This window comes from Erythrolamprus reginae, unplaced genomic scaffold (assembly GCF_031021105.1).
Source record: "Erythrolamprus reginae isolate rEryReg1 unplaced genomic scaffold, rEryReg1.hap1 H_40, whole genome shotgun sequence".
NCBI lineage: Eukaryota > Metazoa > Chordata > Lepidosauria > Squamata > Dipsadidae > Erythrolamprus > Erythrolamprus reginae.
The window spans coordinates 152,277-173,538 of record NW_027248496.1 but is presented as its reverse complement, the minus strand read 5'-3'; the positions used below and the strand labels follow the sequence as shown (position 1 = coordinate 173,538).

The window sequence follows — 21,262 nt, the reverse complement described above, 5'->3', positions numbered from 1 at the left end:
GCTGAGCCGCCACGTCCCTTCCCCTGTGTAAGAGGCAGTCATAAAACAGGTTGGCATGTCCATTTGGCCCAGGCTGCAGCGCAGTTTAAAGCAGAGAAGTCCAACCTTGGCAATTGGATTCTGGGAGTTGTATGTCTTTCAAGTTGCCCAGATTGCTTGTCCTTGGTTTAGAGCGGTGGTGGCGAACCGTTTGTAGTTTGCGTGTCAAAAGGGTGGGTGTGGGTGTGCTAGCATGTGTGCATGTGCACACAGCCCTTCCCTCCTCCCCCATGTGCGCACGCACCCTGCACTGTGCATGCACACAATCCCCTACCCGTCCCAGCACATGCGCACAGGCCTCACTAAAGCCTGGGGATGGGAAAAAATGGGCAAACTGGAAGTTTGGAAAAATGGACTTCCAGTTTGCCCGTTGTGCTGTTTTTTTGCACTCCGGGGCTTCAGGAAGCTTCCCTGAACCCTCCGGGTTGCAAAAAACCACACAACGGACAAACCGGAAGTGCGTTTTCCAAACTTCCGGTTTGTCCGTTGGGCTTTTTTTTTTGCACTCTGGGACTTCAGGGAAAATCAGCTGGCTAGCGTATACATGCACACTGCAGCTGATAGAGGGCAAGGCCTCCCGGGCCCTCTGATATGGCTCCGCGGGGCATCGGTTCACCATCACGGCTTTAGAGAAAGCAGCATTTCAAAAGGGGGTTAGCTTTTTGGGGGATGATGGAAGTTGTGCTCCAGAGGTGTCCAGAGAACAAACTCCCCCCCCCCTTTTTTTTTTCTCAGGGATGTGTGAAGTACAAGAAGGTGCCTATGGTGGGAGGACAAATACATACTTACAGTTCCTCGACTAACGACCACAATTGAACCCAACATTTCTATTGATACGCAAGGCAGAATGAATTGCACTGCCCCCCCCCCCCCCCCCAAAAAAAAAAAAATCCTTGACTTTGCTTTTGGGAAGCCGGCTGGGAAAGTGGCAAATGTTGATCGCATGACTAAGTGATCGCATGACTATCAAAGCACATGCCAATGGCCAAGTGACTGGATTTGGATCCCGTGACTTTGTTTCTTTTTTTAGTGCCTTGCAAATTCTAACAGTCACTAAATCAACGGTTGCAAAAACAAGGGCTACCTGTGAACATTTTGGGAGGAGGCTTCCAAAGGTTGCAAGGCAAAATAAATAAATAAAATAAAACTATTCCCCGTCTCTCAAATCATCAAATCTACAGCATTTCAACTAGAAAGGACGCTGCTTGCCCAGTTCTGTCGGAAGCATTTGGGGAGGGGGCTAGCTCTGGTAACCAACATTCACCTTCCCTCCAAAACTCGGTGGGAGAAAAATATTTCCACACAAGTATGGAAGCTTCCCCTCTTTGGGAACCTGATGAATTCCAGAACCCCACTTAGGCCGCTGGTTCACGATTTAAGGCAATAGGGAAAAATTGGCAACCAATTCCCAAGCGATGGAGCAAAAGTTCTATGTTGAAGAATGGTGGCACCTCCTGAGATTTCTTGCTCCATGGAAGAGAAACGCTCTTGATCACAGCAGATTTGCATTTTCTGTCGGATTCGTGTCCCAGGCAGCCTCGGGATCATCAGCCTCCCAAGCTCCTGGCAGATCCCTGTCTTTGGCCCCACCGTTGATCTCTTCTAAGGGGATAGAGATGTACTGGCCATGTTCGTGACGCTTGCTGGTGTTGCGGAGAACCAGCCTGACATTCACCAACACGCTGAGCGAGAGCAGGATAAACAAACCCAGGCTTACTGCAACCCAGGCTTTCCTGCAAGAAGAATCCACAATTCGTGAACGAGGGCAGCAGGGAGAGCCTTAAAGGAGCCACCCACCAAACTACGGATCGAAAAGGGTCTCCTTTGAGCCTTTATTTCCCCTCCGCCAGCTCTCAGCAGGAAAACCCCTGAGAACACACAAGGAAGCAAAACGTGTGTAACTTACGTGGAGAAAAGGAATTCTTCCTTTGAGGTAGCTTCTAGCAGGCATGGCCCAGCTAAAAAGGAAAAGTGGAAGCGAAACAAACCAGATCAGGTGAGGTGAGAAAAGGGATCCTATTTCCTGCTTCAGATCCAAGCCGGGGGGAAAAAAAATTGATCTGGACGACCGATTCCTTTCTCTCTCTCTCCCTCCAGAGCTAGGGTGGGGCTTTGCTAGCAGCAGTGGCTCTTCCCTCCCAAGGATCAGCTCACAAATTTCTACTGCTCTCCTCTCCTCTGCTTCTGTGCATCTGCATCAGGCACTGGACCCAGCTGTTCCTCCTCTTCTTCATCAGCCACCTCCAGCCCTGGGGACTGTTGGCTCTCCCTCTGGGGGCTGATGGACTGGTCAGTCTCTCTCTCTCTGCCAGCTCCATTCCCTCGTCCCCCTCGGAGCTCTCAGGTTGCCTTGATGCTGGCCCTGGCTCCCACGTCTCATCCGATTTGGCTGCTGGAGAAGCCGCAAGAGTAACTTTGAATAGTCACTACATGGAACAATTATAAGTAGATGACTTCCCGTCCTTATTGCTAGGACAGTTTCCTTAACATAATACAGATGACTTTGCTTCACGATCGTAAAGGCCGTTGAATTAACTTTGCATCCAACCCTTAACTTTGCTAATGTTTGATTGGCAAACAGCCTCCAATCAGAAAAAATTACATTCTGAATTTTGCAAACCAAGACACTCTTGACATGGAGAGGCCAGAAACGTGAGCTAGAACCTCAAATTTGGCTTTTCCAAGGACTATCTCTACAGTTTGGATCCCCCCAAAGTATGTACCTCTAGATAATTCATCCAGGAGGGTTGAGTCTAGAGAAACATTGCAGCTGCCCGTCCTCCGATCACAGTAACACTGGCTTGGGCACTGGCAGGGATGCTGACAGTGAGGTCCGTATTGTCCGAGAGGGCAGGCTGCAAAACAACGAATAAAGAGACATTATAGCCAGGGTGGGGGGTGCTTCCACTTATCTTCCCTACCTTGTATTTACGACAGTTGCAGTGTGCCAGGGTCAGAGGCCATGTTCCCTCTAAGCTGCATGGTCGTGCACATAACAAGAGAACAGCGTGTGGCACTTTCCAACTGCCGCGCACCATTTTCTAATACCAGAGGCTGCGTGACTGCACGCCTGCGCATGTGACTAGAGAATAGCACGCAGCAGTTTCCAATTGCCGTAGGCCATTTTCTAGCATCAGAGAGATCATTGGTCAGGGGGCCCCCTTTTGCAACTTTCCGACAAAGTCAATGGGGAAGATTCACCTGAATTAACTTAACAGCTGCAATGATTTCACTTAACAATTTTAGCCAGAGAGATCATAAAACAGGGCAAAAATCCACATTGAAATTTTGGGCTCAAGTTGTAAGTTGAGAACCAGTATTAAGTCACCAATTTTGTAGTGGTGGTGGGGAGACCCAGAACTGGCTCCAAAGCTCTCACCTTCTTCGCAGAAGATTCCTCGGAAGCCCACGGGGCAAGCGCAGGATCCATGCACAGGGTCACACTTGCCGTCGTTGCGGCAGAGGCATTTCTGAGCGCAGCTGTCCCCATAGGTAGCATTGGTGCAAGCTAAAATAGCAATAACAATAGTATTTAGACTTCTACACTGCTTCATATTGCTTTTCCAGCCCACTCTAAGCAGTTTACAGAATCAGCCTCTTGCCCCCAACAAGCTGGGTCCTCATTTTACCCCCCTCGTAAGGATGGAAGCCTGAGTCAACCGTGAGCTGGTGGTGAGATTTGAACTGCTGAACTACAACTAGCAGTTAGCTGAAGTAGCCTGCAGTGCTGCATTCTAACCAGTGCGCCACCCCGGCTCAGTGGGTCACCCACTGAGAAGGGAAAGCATGATCAGGATTGTGGGTGGGAAGCCAGGAGGCAGCAGAATTGATGGTTGCTTGTTAGTGACAACATGCCCCACCTAGGATTTGAAAAGAATTTAGGGACGTTGCTTAAGGCTGGCAGTTTGCTTGATGGTTTCTTTTATCCTATAGAAAAGAATATCTGTAAGTCCGTGTGGAACTGTTCTCTGAGCTTGGTGGCTTTCTTGCAGACTTTTCATTAGCTAAATAAGGTAACATCATCAGTGCTAGCGGGGAGTGGGTTTTGGTCTCTGCTTATATATAGCAGCTTTCCCAGTCAGTGTTGGTTGGGTCTGATTTCTCTCCTTGGTAGTTGCTTAAGAAATTGTTTTCTGCTTGATTGTTTGTCTGGTGTTAATCCTTGCTTATCTCTGTGTTGGTTGCTAGACAGTTTCAAATTGGAGAACTGTGTACAGTCCTTGATCAACCTAAATCTAAAAATGCTAGGGAATTCCTGGAAATGAGCCATCACTGGACATATAAAGAGAGACCACATTTACACACCATTCATATGAGAGAAAAAGAAAAACTAAGAAGGAAACAAAAAGATGACAATGTAGCCTTTCCAGTAACCAACACTCAGATAAGCAGGGATTAACACCAGACAAACCATCAAGCAAAAAACCACTACTTAATCAAGGAACTACCCAAACCACAACCTGGCCAATGCTGACAGAGCAAACTATTGCATATAAACAGGGAGCAAACACTGGTGATGTTACCTAGTTAGATAATGAAATGTCCACAAGCAAATCCCACCCCCTTCCAGCCACAAGCAAGCCAACCCAGTCCCCCCTCCTTTTCCCAAGGGAGTGCGCATGCTTCCCGTCCAGCACATCTCTTACAGACTGTCAAGCCGGGGAAGAAGTTGGTGATAAATCAACAGCTTGCCACATTATCTCAAGGCCTGATGTTTATGGAAATTTGGGAGGGGGGAAATTTGGGCGGGGGGATTTCATGAGGGAACATGGGCACATTTTCGATTCCCTTCCTAATCATGCCAAGCATGGGATTTGCTTTTTCTTAATTGCTGCTGCGCACTGGGTTGACATCTTCATTGAGCTGTCCACCAAAACCCCAAGATCCCTTTCTTGGGCTGTCTCAGAAAGTTTGGTCCCCATCAGTTGGTAGATATAATTGAGGTTCTTTGCCCTGATGTACATAACTTTGCACTTGCTTAGGTTAAAATGCATTTGCCACTTTGTTGCCCACTCACTCAATTTCGAGAGACCCTTCTGGAGCTCCCGACAATCAGTTTCACTTTTCACTACCCGGAACAATTTAGTGTCATCAGCAAACTTTGCTACCTCACTATTTACTTCTACATCCAGATCATTAATGAATAAATTAAAAAGTAAAGGTCCCAAAACTGAACCTTGGGGTATACTACTTCTCACTTCTTTCCATCCAGAGAATTGTCCATTTATTGCCACCCTTTGCTTCCTACAATTTAGCCAGTTACCAATCCAGGACAAGACAGACCTGTCCTCTAATTCCGGGGCTGAAGAGCTTTTTTAGGAGCCTTTGGTGAAGGACTTTGTCAAAAGCCTTTTGAAAGTCAAGATATACAATATCGACTGGGTCTCCTTTATCTATGCGTTTTTTACACCCTCAAAGAATTCTAACAAGTTAGTAAGACATGATTTGCCTTTGCAGAAACCATGTTGATTTTCTTTCAGCAATGCCTGTTTTTCTATGTGCCAAGTAATGTGGGCACATGCAGCCATAAAGCATTCATTCAGGTGGTTCAAGGCCCTCCTATGCTCACCCACCTGGATGGAAGCGACAGAAGGACTTGCCACACTGGCACAATCTGACTGGGCAACGTGACATGTTTGTGGGTGGGGGACAAGGGATGTGGACTTTCAACTGGATGGGAAACTCAGATTCAGATTTCCCAGTGTTGATGCCAAGATGACTCCGGCAATAAATTGGAACTATGACTCAGATTATAATTTAGTTCAGATGTTACCTTGAACCTTGACACAGACACGGACTCTGGCACGGACTCCGCTCCTTCAGCAGGGCTGCTTGTTCTCAGGGGCTGGAAGGTTGGGGGGGAGGGATTCCTCGCTTGTGCTGAAGATACTGGAGGAGAAAGCCCCCCCCCCCCCAGCCACCGGAAACAAGCAGCCCTGCCCCTGTGGCTCTCCTGGGCCTGCGCGGTGATTCTGACTCTGCTGCTTGCAGCTGGGATTCTGGAGGAGAACCGCTGCCCTCGCTCGCCAGCTACTGCTGCTGCTTCTGCATCTGTTCTGAAGTGCCTGAGCTGGCCAAGGGCTCTGGATTGCCTACGTACATCAGAAGGCAGGGGCTACGCAAAAAGCTCGCTCAGACGGGGAGGGAGGGGAGCCCCAACTAGCTGGTCCTGGATGACAGCTCTGCCCCCTTAGGAAGCAACAGCCGGGATCCCTTCAATGCATATTTGGGCACATGAACTGTTCTTTGCACTCATGCGTGCCAGATACTGTTGTGGTTAGCTCTGGCCCAGCTCCTGCCCCAAGGAATGTGCAGGTGGATGTGGGGGAAACATCCACATGCCGCAGGCATGTTTTGCTCCAGATGGAATCTGCCGATGAAGCCTCCTCTGACCAAGGAAGCGTGAGTGACAGGGAAGAGGGAGTTTGGCAGACAGCCCAGGAGGAGATCAATCATCTATCATCCCTGGATTCTGAACAAGAATTAATGACACATCCACGCATGCGTAGAGTGATGCATAAGAGACAACAACTGAAGGATTATTACAAGAGAAAATGAGGCCACCTGTGGTTGGGTGGGGCTGCTGTAATTAGTGCTACAGATAAAAGTGAAGCCTTGTGTTTCAGCTTCATGGCAGTTTATCTGATTCATTGTTTCATCAAAATTGTGGGTTTTGTGCTGTTCAAGATTGTGTGTGGACTCTCTGGACTTTAGAATTGGACTCAATTTCCCAGTTATTGGGTGAGAAATTGGATTGCATTTAACCTTTGCCTTGTGTGTACCAGAAAATCCCTTTGACATTTAAAAAGGGAGCTGTTTCTGTTTTTCTGTTTATAAAAACTTTTGGGTTTTCCTTTTATCGTGTGGTGTGTGTCTTCCTGGACTAATTACCCTGTAATTATGGGTGGTTGAAACACGCCGGCAGAACAGAAACCCGCCGGCATGCATGCGCACACTGGAAACAGGAAAATCATCTTCCAGGGCAGCGCACTGTTCTTCCAGTTTCTGGCACTCCCACGTGAGTGAAGACCATCGGAAGTGCGTGTCACTTCTGGCATGTGTGCCATGGGTTCGCCATCACGGCTCTAGAGCAAAGGGCCCCCAGTCTTGGCAACTTTAAGACTTGTGGATTACAACTCCCAGAATTTCTCTGCCAGACATGTTGGCTGAGCAATTTAATTAAATTTAATTAATTTGACTTACAGTATATACCGCCTAATTTATTTATTTATTGGGTTTATATGCGGCCCCTTACCTTGAGTGCAGTTTTCACCAGTCCAACCAGCATCACAGACACATCCCACTGCAATAAAGGATAGAGGACACTATGAAGTTGTGTAGAAAGATCAGAGAGCGGGAAGGGGTTTAAGGGACAGGATTATTCATTTATTTATTATTTATTGATTCAATTTCTATGCTGCACACTCCCAATGGGACTCAGGTTGGCTTACAAAAATATAAAAAATGCAGAACAATATAAAAGAAGTCGAATATTAAAACAATAAAACCCCATTATAAAACCTATAAAGACAGCAGTCCACTCAACATACAGGCATACCACTCGTGCACAGTCCGGCCACGATAGATGTAATATTCATGGCCCCCAGGCCCACCAGCAAAGCCAGATCTTCACAGCCTTTTAGATTAGAACCAGAATCTATCAGAGTTTGTTGCATAAATCAAATCCAGGAGCGCACACAGATAACAGATTCAGCTGGATTCATTAACATTTATAAACATAGTGATATGTATGTATGTATGCATGTATGTATCTATTTTGGGCTTATTTGCCTTTATCAGGTAGCCACACCCTTACTGGGATTTGAACTTGGGGCCTCTGCCTTGTAAGACAGAGGCCTTAGCCGTTAGACTACAGGCTCATCTCCTGTATCAGTTTGTGCCAGGGATATATATACAATACTGCAAGCACTTTTCAGTTCAGAGTGGACTGGGAGTACAGAATGGGCTGAGTCACACACAGCCTTCTAGCTTCAGTTTCGATTCTCAGCAGAGTCAAATGTGTTTAACCCCCATTGGCTGACTTAGTTGCTATGCCTATTCATTGGCTGACCTTTGGTCTCCCAATTGATGAAAAATCTGATGGAATCTAATCCAGATTGAGGAGGACAGGTGGAGGGTGAGCAAATAAAGGGCAATGTGGATTTGCAGAAGGCTGTCCCCTTCAACAAAGCTGTTTACCAAGAGTGCTCTACTATGGCAGTGAAGAAGAAGCAACGGGGTGCTCCATGGGGCTGTGATTCTCAATGGGTGGAGGCAGGGGACCCCCCGAAGCCCTTGGAAAGGGCAGCAGTGATTAAATGAATTCTGTTGAAATATCTTTGAGTATTTGTAGCTCGAGTTTGGAGTTCGGTTTTCGGTTTGAGCTCCGAGCTCGGCAGTTTGGTTTCAAACGTTTTAATTGTTTGCATTTACTTGTTGTGAGCCGCCCTGAGTCTCAGGAGAAGGGCAGTATAGAAATCTAATAAATAAATAAATAAATAAATAAATAAATAAATAAATACATACATAAATAAATACATAAATAAATAAATATTTATTTAGGATACTGTAGCCTAGAGGATAATTCTCTGCCTTACAAGGCAAAGGTTGCAGGTTCAAGTCCCAGTGGGTATGGCTAGCTGATGAGGCCAAAATAAGGCCGAAATAGATCTATCCTAGTCTCCCTTAATTTTCAAATTCAGCTTAAACATGTGACACATATAGATAGAATTGTCGGCTATCAATAAAATTAACTGCCTTGGAAATGGCCCTGGGTTGGACCGAGAGGCAAAAAAGGAGCTGTGATGTTCCTTCAATATACCAGGGTGATTCGACACAAAAATGTAACCCTTCCCTGGTACAGAGCTGAAGGGATTGGATACTGTAGCCTAGAGGATAATTCTCTGCCTTACAAGGCAAATGTTGCAGGTTCAAGTCCCAGTGGGTATGGCTAGCTGATGAGGCCAAAATAAGGCCGAAATAGATCTATCCTAGTCTCCCTTAATTTTCAAATTCAGCTTAAACATGTGACATATATAGATAGAATTGTCGGCTATCAATAAAATTAACTGCCTTGGAAATGGCCCTGGGTTGGGCCGAGAGGCAAAAAGGGAGCTGTGATGTTCCTTCAATATACCAGGGTGATTCGACACAAAAATGTAACCCTTCCCTGGTACAGAGCTGAAGGGATTGGATACTGTAGCCTAGAGGATAATTCTCTGCCTTACAAGGCAAAGGTTGCAGGTTCAAGTCCCAGTGGGTATGGCTAGCTGATGAGGCCAAAATAAGGCCGAAATAGATCTATCCTAGTCTCCCTTAATTTTCAAATTCAGCTTAAACATGTGACATATATATATATATATATATATATATATATATATATATATATATATATATATATAAAATAAAATCACCATTTGAGGAGACATCTTCAACGTACTTTGGATTGTGTGTGTCTGTCAAAGTACCGATCTTTAAATATCCTTTTGAATGATGCAAATTGATGCGGCTGTTATTTGTCAGAAGCAGCCAAACAATGAACGACAACCCGCGCAAAAAGATATTTAAAGACCGGTCACTCTCTGACAGACGAGCACAATTCAGAGTGTGCTGATGATGCCTCCTCGAGTGATGACGACAGGTTTGCAACCAAATTGCCAAGCTCAGAGCCCAAACCAATTTTGTTTCTATTTGGAAACCGTTACTGGACTTTTGTGCTCGAGGTTTGGGAAAAATGAAACTTGGCTGTGGGATTTTGCTGATTAGATAGTTGGTATAGAAATGGCTTGTGCATTTTATTACATAAAAGTAAAATGTTGAAGTTGTATGTTATTGATTGATTGATTGATTGATTGATTGATTGATTTGATTGATTTTAAAATTTATTTATTGGACTTATATGCCGCCCCCTCCTTATTCTATTTCACCAAAAGAAGTTTTTTCTGTTCCTCTCTTCCCTACATTTTTCCTCTTTCCCTTTCCAATTTTTCCATTATTTCCATTTTTCTCAGCATTTTATAGTTTGATAAACTACTATATTTTTCAGAGTATAAGACACACCTTTTTCCTCCCTACAAGAGGTTGAAAATTCAGATGCGTCTTATACTCTGAATGTAGCTTTTTTCTAACCTTTTTTCCCAGACCTAACTAGGTGCTAACGATCTTACCAGCTCTTATCTTGCAGGTTCTTTCATTGTTACTCTTTGCAAAGAATGTTTTCCAAACCCTAACTCTTTGCAGGGTTTTTTTCATTGCTCTAACTTGCTCCAAATGTTTCTTTCCAGCCCTAACCAGATGCTAATGATATTCCCAGCTCTTATCTGCTTGCAAGCTCTTTCACTGTTACTCTCTGTCAAGAATGTTTTTCAAGCCCTGTCTTTAAATGTTTTTTTAATTGCTCTACTTGTTCTGAATCTTTCCAGCCCTAATCAGGTGCTAATTATTTTCCAGCTCTTACTGGCTTACAAGCTCTTTCATTGTTACTCTCTCTGATTAAGGTTTTTTTAAAGCCCTAACTAGGGGTTAAAAGAATGTGCTGAAGCTGACAAGACTAAGGACACTAGCCAGATGAATACCTAGTAAGCAGATTATTTTCCCTATTTTCCTCCCCAAAAATTAAGGTCTGTCTTATACTCTGGTGTGTCTTATACTCTGAAAAATATGGTAATAAAATAAGATAATACTGTATTTTATTTTATTATTGTATTTTCTACTAATAAATTCAAAAAGAGCGGCAATCAGCAGCCATTTCTGACTTTTTCCCTTGGAAACAACTGGGGAGAGGGAAGATCCCAACAGGAAGCACATACCATGGACATGGTATCTCCTGCTCAAGCAGGGGGAGGTTGGACTAGATGACCTCCAAGGTATTATCCAACTCTGTTATTCTCCACGAAACCCTTCTCAGGGCTTTCAAAGGCTCCCTTCGTTGACCTTGAGGCCAGGTTTTGCTTTACTCACAGCGTTGTTTTTCAGACCTCCTAGTTCTGACCCCAGCCTCAAAATCAAGGGTGCCAATTTGCAATGCCCAAAGGCCTCCCTTTAAACAGGGCACTCCTCTCCGGTTTGCTAGCACCCGTATCCTCCAAAGGTGAACCCTTACTTTCCGTGCACATCCCATGAAGAGTGCAGTTGGAGGAGCCACAATCCAGCACATTGCAGGCTGGCCCGCTCCAGAAGGCTCCGTGGCAGTGGCATCGTCCAAGCACGCAGTGCCCGTGCCCGCTGCAGTTTTGAGATTGGCAAGAAGGCTCATGCACGCACAAGACGGTCGAAATGCTCCGTGGGCAGCGCCAGGTAGAATCAAACGTGCTGGGAAGGAAGAAGAGAGACAGGCGGATGGAATTATCTATGGCGATTCTCGTCATCTGGGTCACAGTTGACCTCTTGCAAAAAGCACCTTTGGGGAAGATGGAATTAAAGACTCAGCCACATCCCTCCATAACTTCAAGCTCAGCCTGTGGCAGATGTGTTTGTTATTTATGTATTCTTTCAATTTATACTGCCATCTAAACTCAGGAGCCATGGTGGTGCAGTGGTTAGAAAGTGGTATTGCAGGCTAATCCTACCTACTGCCAGCAGTTCGATCCTGACCGTCTCAAGGTTGACTCAGCCTTTCATCCTTCCGAGGTGGGTAAAATGAGGGACCAGATTGTTGGGAGCTACATGCTGACTTTGTAAACCACTTAGAGAGGGCTTTAAAGCACTTTGAAGCGGTATATAATTCTAAGTTCTGTTGTCCTTCCTTCCTTCCTTCCTTCCTTCCTTCCTTCTTTCCTTTTGTGATGGCACAGAATGCAGTATTGCAGGCAAACTCTGCCAATTGCCAGCAGTTCAATCCTGAGTGGCTCAAGGTTGACTCAACCTTCCATCCTTCCAAGGTGGGTAAAATGAGGATGGGTGATGGGCAAAAAAAATGGATTGTTGGGCGCAATATGCTTACTCTCTGTAAAACACTTAAGAGAGGGTTGTAAAGAACTGTGAAGCAGTATATAAGCCTAAGAGCTATTTCTTCCTTCCTTGCCATGGGGGTGAAATGATTAGAATATTACAGGCTGATTCTGCCCACTGCCAGGAGTTCAATCCTGACTACCTCAAGGTTGACTCGGCCTTCCCTCCTTCTGAGGTGGGTAAAATAAGGACCGGATTGTTGGTAGTGAGAGGCTGACTCTGTAAACTGCTTAGAACATGGGTGTCAAACTTGATTATGTCATATGATGTATTGCGATGCAATACACATTCACTGCAGAAAAAGATGACAAAGCCACAACTGAACTTACAACCTAACGATAAGGAGTGCCCAGTGCAACTCTGGGCCACTAATTGTCACAGAGCGCCTTGGGAGGGGAAGGCTTTTTTTTTTTTTAATTATTTTTAGAACTTGTGAGGAAGGGGGGGAGAGAGCCAAATGGACAATTTCTAACCAAATTGTTTCTTTGGGTGGCCCATTGTTGTTACTGCTTGTCACTATTCCGCTTGTCACTGGCTCCCTCTTTTCGGTTAATCTCCTCCTTCCTTCTCCATCACAATTTTCCATTCTACCTATCTGTCTGTCTGTCTGTCTGCCTACCTAGCATCATCTATCTAACTACCAAGCTAAATATCAATTATCTACCTACCTACCATCATTTACCTACCTACCTACCTATCTTACCTCTATGCCGCCCAATCCTATGGGACTCAAGGTAGCTTACAACAATATAAAACCACAATATAATATAATAGTAGAAGTCAATATTAATACTGAACACATTAAAATAATAAAAATGATAAAATCCCATTATAAGCCCACAAAAATCCAATCAACTGAAACATATATACCTCTCCTATCAACACAATTCGACTGTGACAAATGGTAATATTACACACGCCCCCCCAGGCCTGCCAGCAAAGCCAGGTCTTCACAGCCTTTTCGGAAGGCCAGTTGTTGTACAGCGACATTAACATCAAGTGCTAAGCTTACCGTGGTTGTTGGCCAGAGAAAAATGGGCAACTCAAAAGACCTGATAATCAGGCTACTCCAGAAAAATGAGAAATGTCTTACCAGTGATCCGAAGGGTAGCTAGCAAGAGATCCGTTGACGACAAAAGTAGCTGACCCTCCACCATCCAGATTGATCGCATTCACAACGCCATGCTCCTTCAGGAAATCTGCCAGTTCCCAGAGGTTCAGGCTGTCATTGCAAGAAATTAATCAAAGAAATTAAAAACCTGACCGAAGGGGGAAAAAACCCAGATGTTGGTTATACTACTCTAAGAAATAGTGTGGGTCTTCCTGGGGAAGTGAGTCCTGGCAGCCAACACTCACGAATTCTACTTTCCTAAGCTGGACGTATTTTCATTCACAGCTCCTGAGAGCACTCAAAGCTCTCAGGATTCCTGTCGTATTTTTGTTGGCTTTGAGGATGATAATACGGAGCACAAGAAAAAGTGTAGAAGCAATTCTGAATGAATTAAGAGCTATAAATATGTTTTCAGTATCGATACTGACTGTGTGGGGATTTCAGTAGAGAATCTCCTAGCTTCCTATCTACCCACAATCAAAACATACATTTTGATTTTTTTCTTTAATATATGGTATATATCCCGCCTTTATTGGGGTTTTTTTTTTTTTTTACAAATACAGTGGTACCTCTACTTACAAACTTAATTCGTTCCGTGACCAGGTTCCTAAGTAGAAAAGTTTGTAAGAAGAAGCAATTTTTCCTATAGGAATCAATTCCTATGGGAAACCTCCCTGTGGTTTCCTATAGGAAACTACAGGGAGGATGGAGGCCCTGTTTCCTCCCAGGAGATTCCTAGAGAGGCTCCACGGAGGCTTCTCTCTGCCTTTTCCAGTTACAGTTTCGGAGGTAAATGGAAAATGGTTCCTGAGAAGAGGGGGAAAAAATCTTGAATAGCCAGTTCTTATCTAGAAAAGTTTGTAAGTAGAGGCATTCTCAGGTAGAGGTACCACTGTACTGTAACTCACAAATAACTTGTCCTTATCATTTTAATTTGAAAAAAATAAACCCAAAGCAAATTACTTTTCTATCACTAGCTTTCAGTTCAAGTTCTAACAATGATATCTGGAGACAGTGCTCCCCGAATCTAAACAATGCCTCTCTTGACTTACTAATGCAGAGTTAAATAAAATAAACATTAATAAACAAATAAAAAATCATTAGTGGCAGGCTAGCTTTTGAAGATGCCTTCTCATTCAAACCAAAAGCTAGATTCAATAGCCTATCTTCGGCCCATCAGCTACGTAAGAGTCCCACCACTGCATTTGCTCAGTTATAAGCATCAAGCATGCCCTGTTGCGCTGCCCACTGTAAGAAGCCTAGAAAACTATTTTATTGTTTCCTTTCTAGCAAAGAATACAATTTCAAAGTTCAAACACTAAATTAATTGGTAATAGCAATAGCACTTAAGACTTATATGCCGCTTCACAGTGCTTTTACAGCCTTCTCTAAGCAGTTTATACCCCAATAATTTGGCTATTCTGACTTATGGACCAACTCTCAGAATTCCTGAGCCAATCATGCTAGCTCAGGAATTCTGAGAGTTGAAGTCCAGAGCCAACTTTGCCTACCCCTGATCTAATCTAAGAGACCTCCTAAGAACTCGCCAATCTGTCTAAAGCTAGAATTTTTTCAAATTAGGGGCCTACCATAATTTCACTTGTTTGGTCTTTAATTTATTCATTTATTTTGCCAAACACTTATCAGATTGTACATATGAGTTAATGGAATACATGAAATGTATACAGATAAAAAAAATAAAAGGGTACAAATAGGACAAAAATCATCCAATTATGATTGTTAAATCATGATTTGCAATTTAGTGTGATGCCTGAACCCAGCCCACTGCAACTTAAATCAACCAATCATGACTTGGCTGAGTGTGCTGGCACAAACTCAGCACCAACTTCTCTTTCTTGGGCTCAACATTTGGAATGCAGAAGACCCTTCCCTCCAGAAAGCTCTCCAATCTCCCTTGCTTTAAGAAAGCTTCACCAAGCCACAGGACATACCCTCTGACGCTCGACTGCCCATCGGTGTGAAACAACACGAGCTGTCCATCTCGGTCATGCCCCACAGCCGTCCTGGCAGACACAATATTGACAAAAGTGTCAAAAGTCCCTGCCAGGGGGGGAAAAGAGAGAGGTTTCAAGCAGCTGTTGTAAGGAATATCCTATTTGGCTTTGGGTCCAAGTGGGGTGGAAAAGAAACTGGAAGCCATGGTGACTGCTTGGAAAGATGGTTTAATGGTGGACAGCAAGACCACATGGTCTGAGGTCCTGGAGAAAAGGGGATCACATGCCACGAAGATGTTGAAAAAGAAGAGAATGGCTGAGATGCTGGCAGCGCCTAAGTGTTATACCCTCTGTTGGGCCTCACCTTAAGCCTTTCCTGTTCCTAGGTATGTGGAGATATCTGGCCCATAGAATCAATAGTGGATTTCAATTATCTTGCGCTACCAGTTCACTATTGGGAGTGTGCATGCACAGAAGCTTCTGCACATGTGCAGAGATGCTCGGGTGGGAAGAGCCTCCCGCCGCCACCGCTACCAATTCACCCGATCCGCACCCCACCAATGGAATGAATGGATATCATCATCCTCTGTAGGTTATTGCAATGATATGGAAAACCAATCTTGCTAATAAAGCATTTCATTATTCTGTATTATTTAAGTATAAAAATTACACTCTCTACACATCTCGGGAAAAGGTTACATGCTTATCCAACTCTAGCTAACAGCAAAGGTCAAATCAGCAATGATTGGATTAAGAACCTATGTGATGAGTTAAGGCAACTCACCCCTTTTTGATCAGTTTAAGAAAATAATTGTTTAGGCTTTTATTGACTTTAGGTAATTAAAATCCTTCTGCTCTTCTGTTTATTTTACCCATCCTTCTGAAAGGATTGTGTCTGATGCTCTGTTACATATTAACCATTTACACTGTAACTAGAACTAAGTGAAGAAATTCATGTTTTATGATGGTATACACAAGAATTTTGTTATTAAAAAATAGACTGCTAGTCCAAGAAAATCAGAGCTTCACACATCAGAAGCTGCTCACTCAGAGAGACTAATAAAGGACAAAGCATTCCAGAAATCATGTCTTTGCGTCTGTGATTTCTACATCTCTACAATCCTCATTATGTGATTTTTATGTGTTTTATATACAGCCCAAGACAATTCCTCCTCACTCAGTCCTAATTCTGGCAATTCAAAAAGCTGGACACCCACGGTTTAGAGCAGCGGCCTCCAACCTTTTGGGCACCAGGGACCAGTTCAGTGGACAGAAGTTTTTCTGCAGACCAGAGGGGGCGTGGTTTCATGTGCTGCCTGCATCCCACGGAGGGAGCTTTGCTTATTTGCGTGGCTTGGTTTTTGGTTGCCGTGGACTGGTGCTGGCCCATGGACCAGGGGTTGTGGACCCCGGTATAGAATAATTCTTCAGAATCTTCAAGGGGTGGAGGTGAGGCTTGGTACCTGTTTCCTGAGTCTTGTCGCATTCTGCAACCTGGCTCTGATTCACGTAGACCTCTCCGTCTCGCAGAAGCCAACCCACTCCACTGACAAGCTGCACAAATGGGTTCTCTGTAGCCAAGACCTCCTCCTCAGAGAGGTAGCTGGAAGAGACAAGCCAAAAAACAAAACAAAACCCCAGAATAAAAAATTGCAGGGAATATCACTATGTTTATAAATGTTAATGAATCCAGCTGAATCTGTTATCTGTGTGCGCTCCTGGATTTGATTTATGCAACAAACTCTGATAGATTCTGGTTTTAATCCTGGTTTAGTGACTGCTTCATTAGGAACTACCACATTTTTCGGAGTATAAGATGCACCTTAATTTAGGGGGAGGAAAATGGGGGGAGGTGGATCTGCCTACCAGGTATTCATCTGCCTAGAGTCTTAGTCTGGTCAGCTTCAGCACATTATTTCATCCCCTGGTTAGGGCTTTAAAAAAACCTTCTTAGGAGAGAGTAGCAATGATAAAACCTTCAAGTTGGGAAGATCATTAGCGCCTCATTTTGGCTAGGGAAAGAAAAGCTTCAAAAAGCTTCACTCAGAGTATAAGACACACCCAAATTTTCAGCCTCTTTTATGGGGGGGGGGGGAAATGGTGCAAAAGGCTTCATAAAAGATGGATCATAAAGAACCCATCCCAATGCCACTGAAATGCCAAACTACCCTAAAATGACAAGCTGTAAGCCAAGAATGAAAAAGTAACAAATCATAAGTGCAGTCACAGTTTCACTTAACAATTGCTTCCCTTACAATTCCGGTCATTAAACAAAGAGTTGCAGTAGTTAAAAAAAGAGAGAACATGCCAACATTTACCCAAAGACTAAAGTGCCATCTTGCCGGATACCAAACTGAGCATTCTGCACACCACCAGAGGATTGAACCAGCTGCCCATTGCTGACAACGTTCCCTAAACATGCTCCAGTCTTTGTATTAAAATAGCCCCCATTCTGGGCCACAAGGCACTGACTTTGGCTCACTGTCTCTTCCACAGTAGCTCTGCGGTGGAGATGGCATCCCCTTGGTCCACCGGGCTCTAGAACAGAAAAAGTCCTCAGGGGGTCTCGCACGATAGTCAAGTGGCCATAGACCTGACGGCGATTTGGATGGTGTGGTGGGAAGTCCGAAACAAATGTATACGTCATAGCCAGAGGGGAGGCACTGCTGTTGTCACAGGGCCAGGTTTCATGCGTCGCATTGCCACGCAGAAGAACCTGGCAATCTCGGATGTAGCGATGGTGGTGCCGTGGGCCATGCTGGGGAGGAAGATATGGCAGCAAGAGGTCATCATTCAAAGAATTCCTGAAAGTTAAAAAGCAGGTGGATTCAGACAGAAGAAAATAAACAAAAAACTTTATCTGATATGGTGTATGCCAACAGCAATAGCACTTATATACCCCTTCACAGTGCTTTACAGCCCTCTCTAAGCAGTTTACAGACTCAGCCATATTGCCCCCAACAATTTGGGTCCTCATTTTACCTACTTCGCAAGGATGGAAGGCTGAGTCAACCTTGAGCCCGTTGAGATTCAAACTGCCAAACTGCAAATAGGCAGGCCTAATTCTGCAGTACTGCACTCTCTGGCGGGCCCGGGACAGGGGCTTGTCCTCTGTCCTGGTGCTTCTTGACCTCCCAGCGGCTTTTGATACCATTGACCATGGTATCCTTCTGCGCCGGCTGGAGGGGTTGGGAATGGGAGGCACTGTTCTCCAGTGGTTCTCCTACCTCTCCGGTCGGTCGCAGTCGGTGTTAGTGGGGGGTCAGAGGTCGACCTTGAGGTTACTCCCTTGTGGGGGGCCTCAGGGGTTGGTCCTCTCCCCCCTGCTATTCAATATCTACATGAAACCACTGGGTGAGATCATCCAGGGGCATGGGGTGAGGTATCATCAGTATGCGGATGATACCCAGTTATACATCTCCACCCCATGTCCAGTCAATGAAGCAGTGGAAGTGATGTGCTGGTGCCTGGAGGCTGTTGGGGTCTGGATGGGTGTCAACAGACTCAAACTCAACCCGGATAAGACGGAGTGGCTGTGGGTTTTGCCTCCCAGGGACAATTCCATCTGTCCGTCCATAATCCTGGGGGGGGGGATTATTGACCCCCTCAGAGAGGGTCCGCAACTTGGGCTCACATTAGAGAAACATCTTTCAGCTGTGGTGAGGGGCGCTTTTGCCCAGATTCGCCTGGTGCACCAGTTGCGGCCCTATCTCGGATGTAGCAGTCACTCCCTCATCACCTCGAAGTTCGACTACTGTAATGCTCTCTACATGGGGCTACCTTTGAAAAGTGTTCAGAAACTTCAGATCGTGCAGAATGCAGCTGCGAGAGCAATCATGGGCTTCCCAAAGTATGCCCATGTTACACCAACACTCCGCAGTCTGCACTGGTTGCCGATCAATTTCCGGTCACAATTCAAAGTGTTGGTTATGACCTATAAAGCCCTTCATGGCATCAGACCAGAATATCTCCGGGACCGCCTTCTGCCACACGAATCCCAGCGACCAGTTAGGTCCCACAGAGTTGGCCTTCTCTGGGTTCCGTCAACTAAACAATGTCGTTTGGCAGGACCCAGGAGAAGAGCCTTCTCTGTGGTGGCCCCGACCCTCTGGAACCGGCTCCCACGGGAGATCAGAACTGCCCCCACCCTCCTTGCCTTTCGTAAAGTTCTTAAGACCCACCTCTGCCGTCAGGCATGGGGGAACTGAGACATCTCCCCTGGGCCTATACAGTTTATACATGGTATGTTTGTGTGTATGCTTGCTTTTAATAATGGGGTTTTTAGTGTTTTTTAAATTATTAGATTTGTTCTTACATTGTCTTTGTTATTGTTGTGAGCCGCCCCGAGTCTATGGAGGGGGGGGGCATACAAATCTAATAAATAATAATAATAATAATAATAATAATAATAATAATAAACAAAAAAAAACCCACTGCACACCACGGAAGGAAGGAATTTAGTCTCCATTCCCTTTCATTATCAGCAAAAATATGTTTTGTGTGTGTGTGTATGTAACATATTTTTGCTGATAATGGAAATGGCTATATATGAATATGTATATACGTGAAAATGACTACATATGTATAATCATAGAATAATCACAAAACAAAGATGGGCTATAAACCGAATAACAAATGAAATAAATAAAACCTGCAAAAACAGACAGTGATCAAACTTTACAGTCACGGAACCGCATCGTATGCATAAGGTGTACTATCGCGTCTTTATTACACCATATATTCTACACCTACACAGAGCGCTAGGAAAACCAGTTTTAAAATAACTATGCAGCTCAAGCATTTCTCTGCAGAGAAAAAGATCGACTCCCTGCAAAGATTTGCTTTTTTAAAAATTGTACTTTTTAGAAACGTAGAAAAGGGCTCAGATCGCCGCCTGTTCCAGCACAAGAATTGCCACCGAAAGGCGGAAGAGGAGCAGCTCCCGCCAGCCCTGCAAGGTAGGCTCCCCCTTCCCTTCCCCTGTCTCGACCTCCTTACCCGGCTCCCGCGCTGCCGTGAACGTCCCAAAAGCAGCGAAACAGCCCCCCGAAAAACGCGGCCAGGGCAAAACCTCTGAGCCCTCCGCCTGGGGCCCGCGCGAGGCAGTTCAAGGGGGCAGCCATATTGAACCGAAAGGCGGGTCACATGATCGCAGGTCATGTGAGCCTCGGGGAACTGCGTCTTTGCCGAGCGAAGGAAAGCATGGGCGGCTGGGGTTTGCCCTCTTGTGGCCAGTGGAGGAAACTACGAGTCTTGAACGGGGGAAAACTCTTAGAAATGCACAAACGCATTAAGTTCCAAAAGGTGCTTTTCCAAAAGGAAAGTGGACTTTCTTTGTTTTTCCTTTGAAAATGTTTCGCTTATCATCCAAGTCTAAGGCTTCCTGCCTAAGCAGGGGCTTGAGCTAGAAGACCTCCAAGGTCCCTTCCAACTCGTTGTTGTTGTTGATGATGATGATAATGATGATGATGATCCACTGGAACTTGTGCCGGAACTACCATTTACCAGTGGCAAAGAAGTGGTGGGATCATAAGCCCGAAAAAGAGGTCGAAAAAGAGCAAGCAAAACTGCTGTGGGACTTCAGACTGACCGAATTCTGAAGCATAACACACCAGATATCCTGATTGTGGAGAAAAAGAAAGAAGGATCATCGACATCGCAATCCCAGGGGACAGCAGAATTGAGGAGAAGCAGCTAGAGATATTAGTGAAATACAAAGATCTAAAAATCGAGCTGCAACGACTCTAGCATAAGCCAGTGATCCCAGTGGTACTTGGCACGCTGGGTGCAGTGCCAAAGGATCTCAGCGGACATTTGAAAACCATAGGAATTGACAGAATCTCCATCTGTCAATTGCAAAAGACCGCTTTACTGGGATTGGCAAACATAATTCACCGCTACATCATGCAGTCCTAGGTGCTTCGGAAGCGCCCAACTGGTGATGAAATACGATCTCGGTTGCTGTGTTGTATTGACATAATAACAATAATAATAATAATAATAATAATAATAATAATAATAATAATAATAATAATACTGTCATATTGTTTAATTTATTTGTACCTACCTTGCTAATGTTTATGCTTATACCAATAACTACTACCTAGCATAGATCCCTGTAAGCTGAGTTATACGCCATAGCGTGCTTAGCTGCAGCTTTCAGTGTGCGTTTTTTAACCCTGCCCAGGAGCCAATCGCCTACCTTTTG

General features: G+C 44.8%; 1 protein-coding gene across 1 annotated transcript; it reads right to left on the bottom strand.

Moving 5' to 3' along the window:
• Nucleotides 1–936: 936 nt before the first annotated feature.
• Nucleotides 937–20,177, bottom strand: LOC139155663 (N-acetylglucosamine-1-phosphodiester alpha-N-acetylglucosaminidase-like). Its single transcript, XM_070730903.1, has 11 exons — nucleotides 20,053–20,177; nucleotides 17,373–17,858; nucleotides 16,518–16,657; nucleotides 15,052–15,160; nucleotides 13,082–13,210; nucleotides 11,141–11,349; nucleotides 7,295–7,342; nucleotides 3,419–3,547; nucleotides 2,763–2,894; nucleotides 1,946–1,997; nucleotides 937–1,772 (listed from the first exon to the last, which is right to left on the bottom strand). Exons 1-11 carry the CDS (start codon nucleotides 20,175–20,177, stop codon nucleotides 1,532–1,534), a joined length of 1,800 nt encoding a protein of 599 aa, XP_070587004.1. The 3' UTR covers nucleotides 937–1,531.
• Between the last annotated feature and the right edge of the window lie 1,085 nt (nucleotides 20,178–21,262).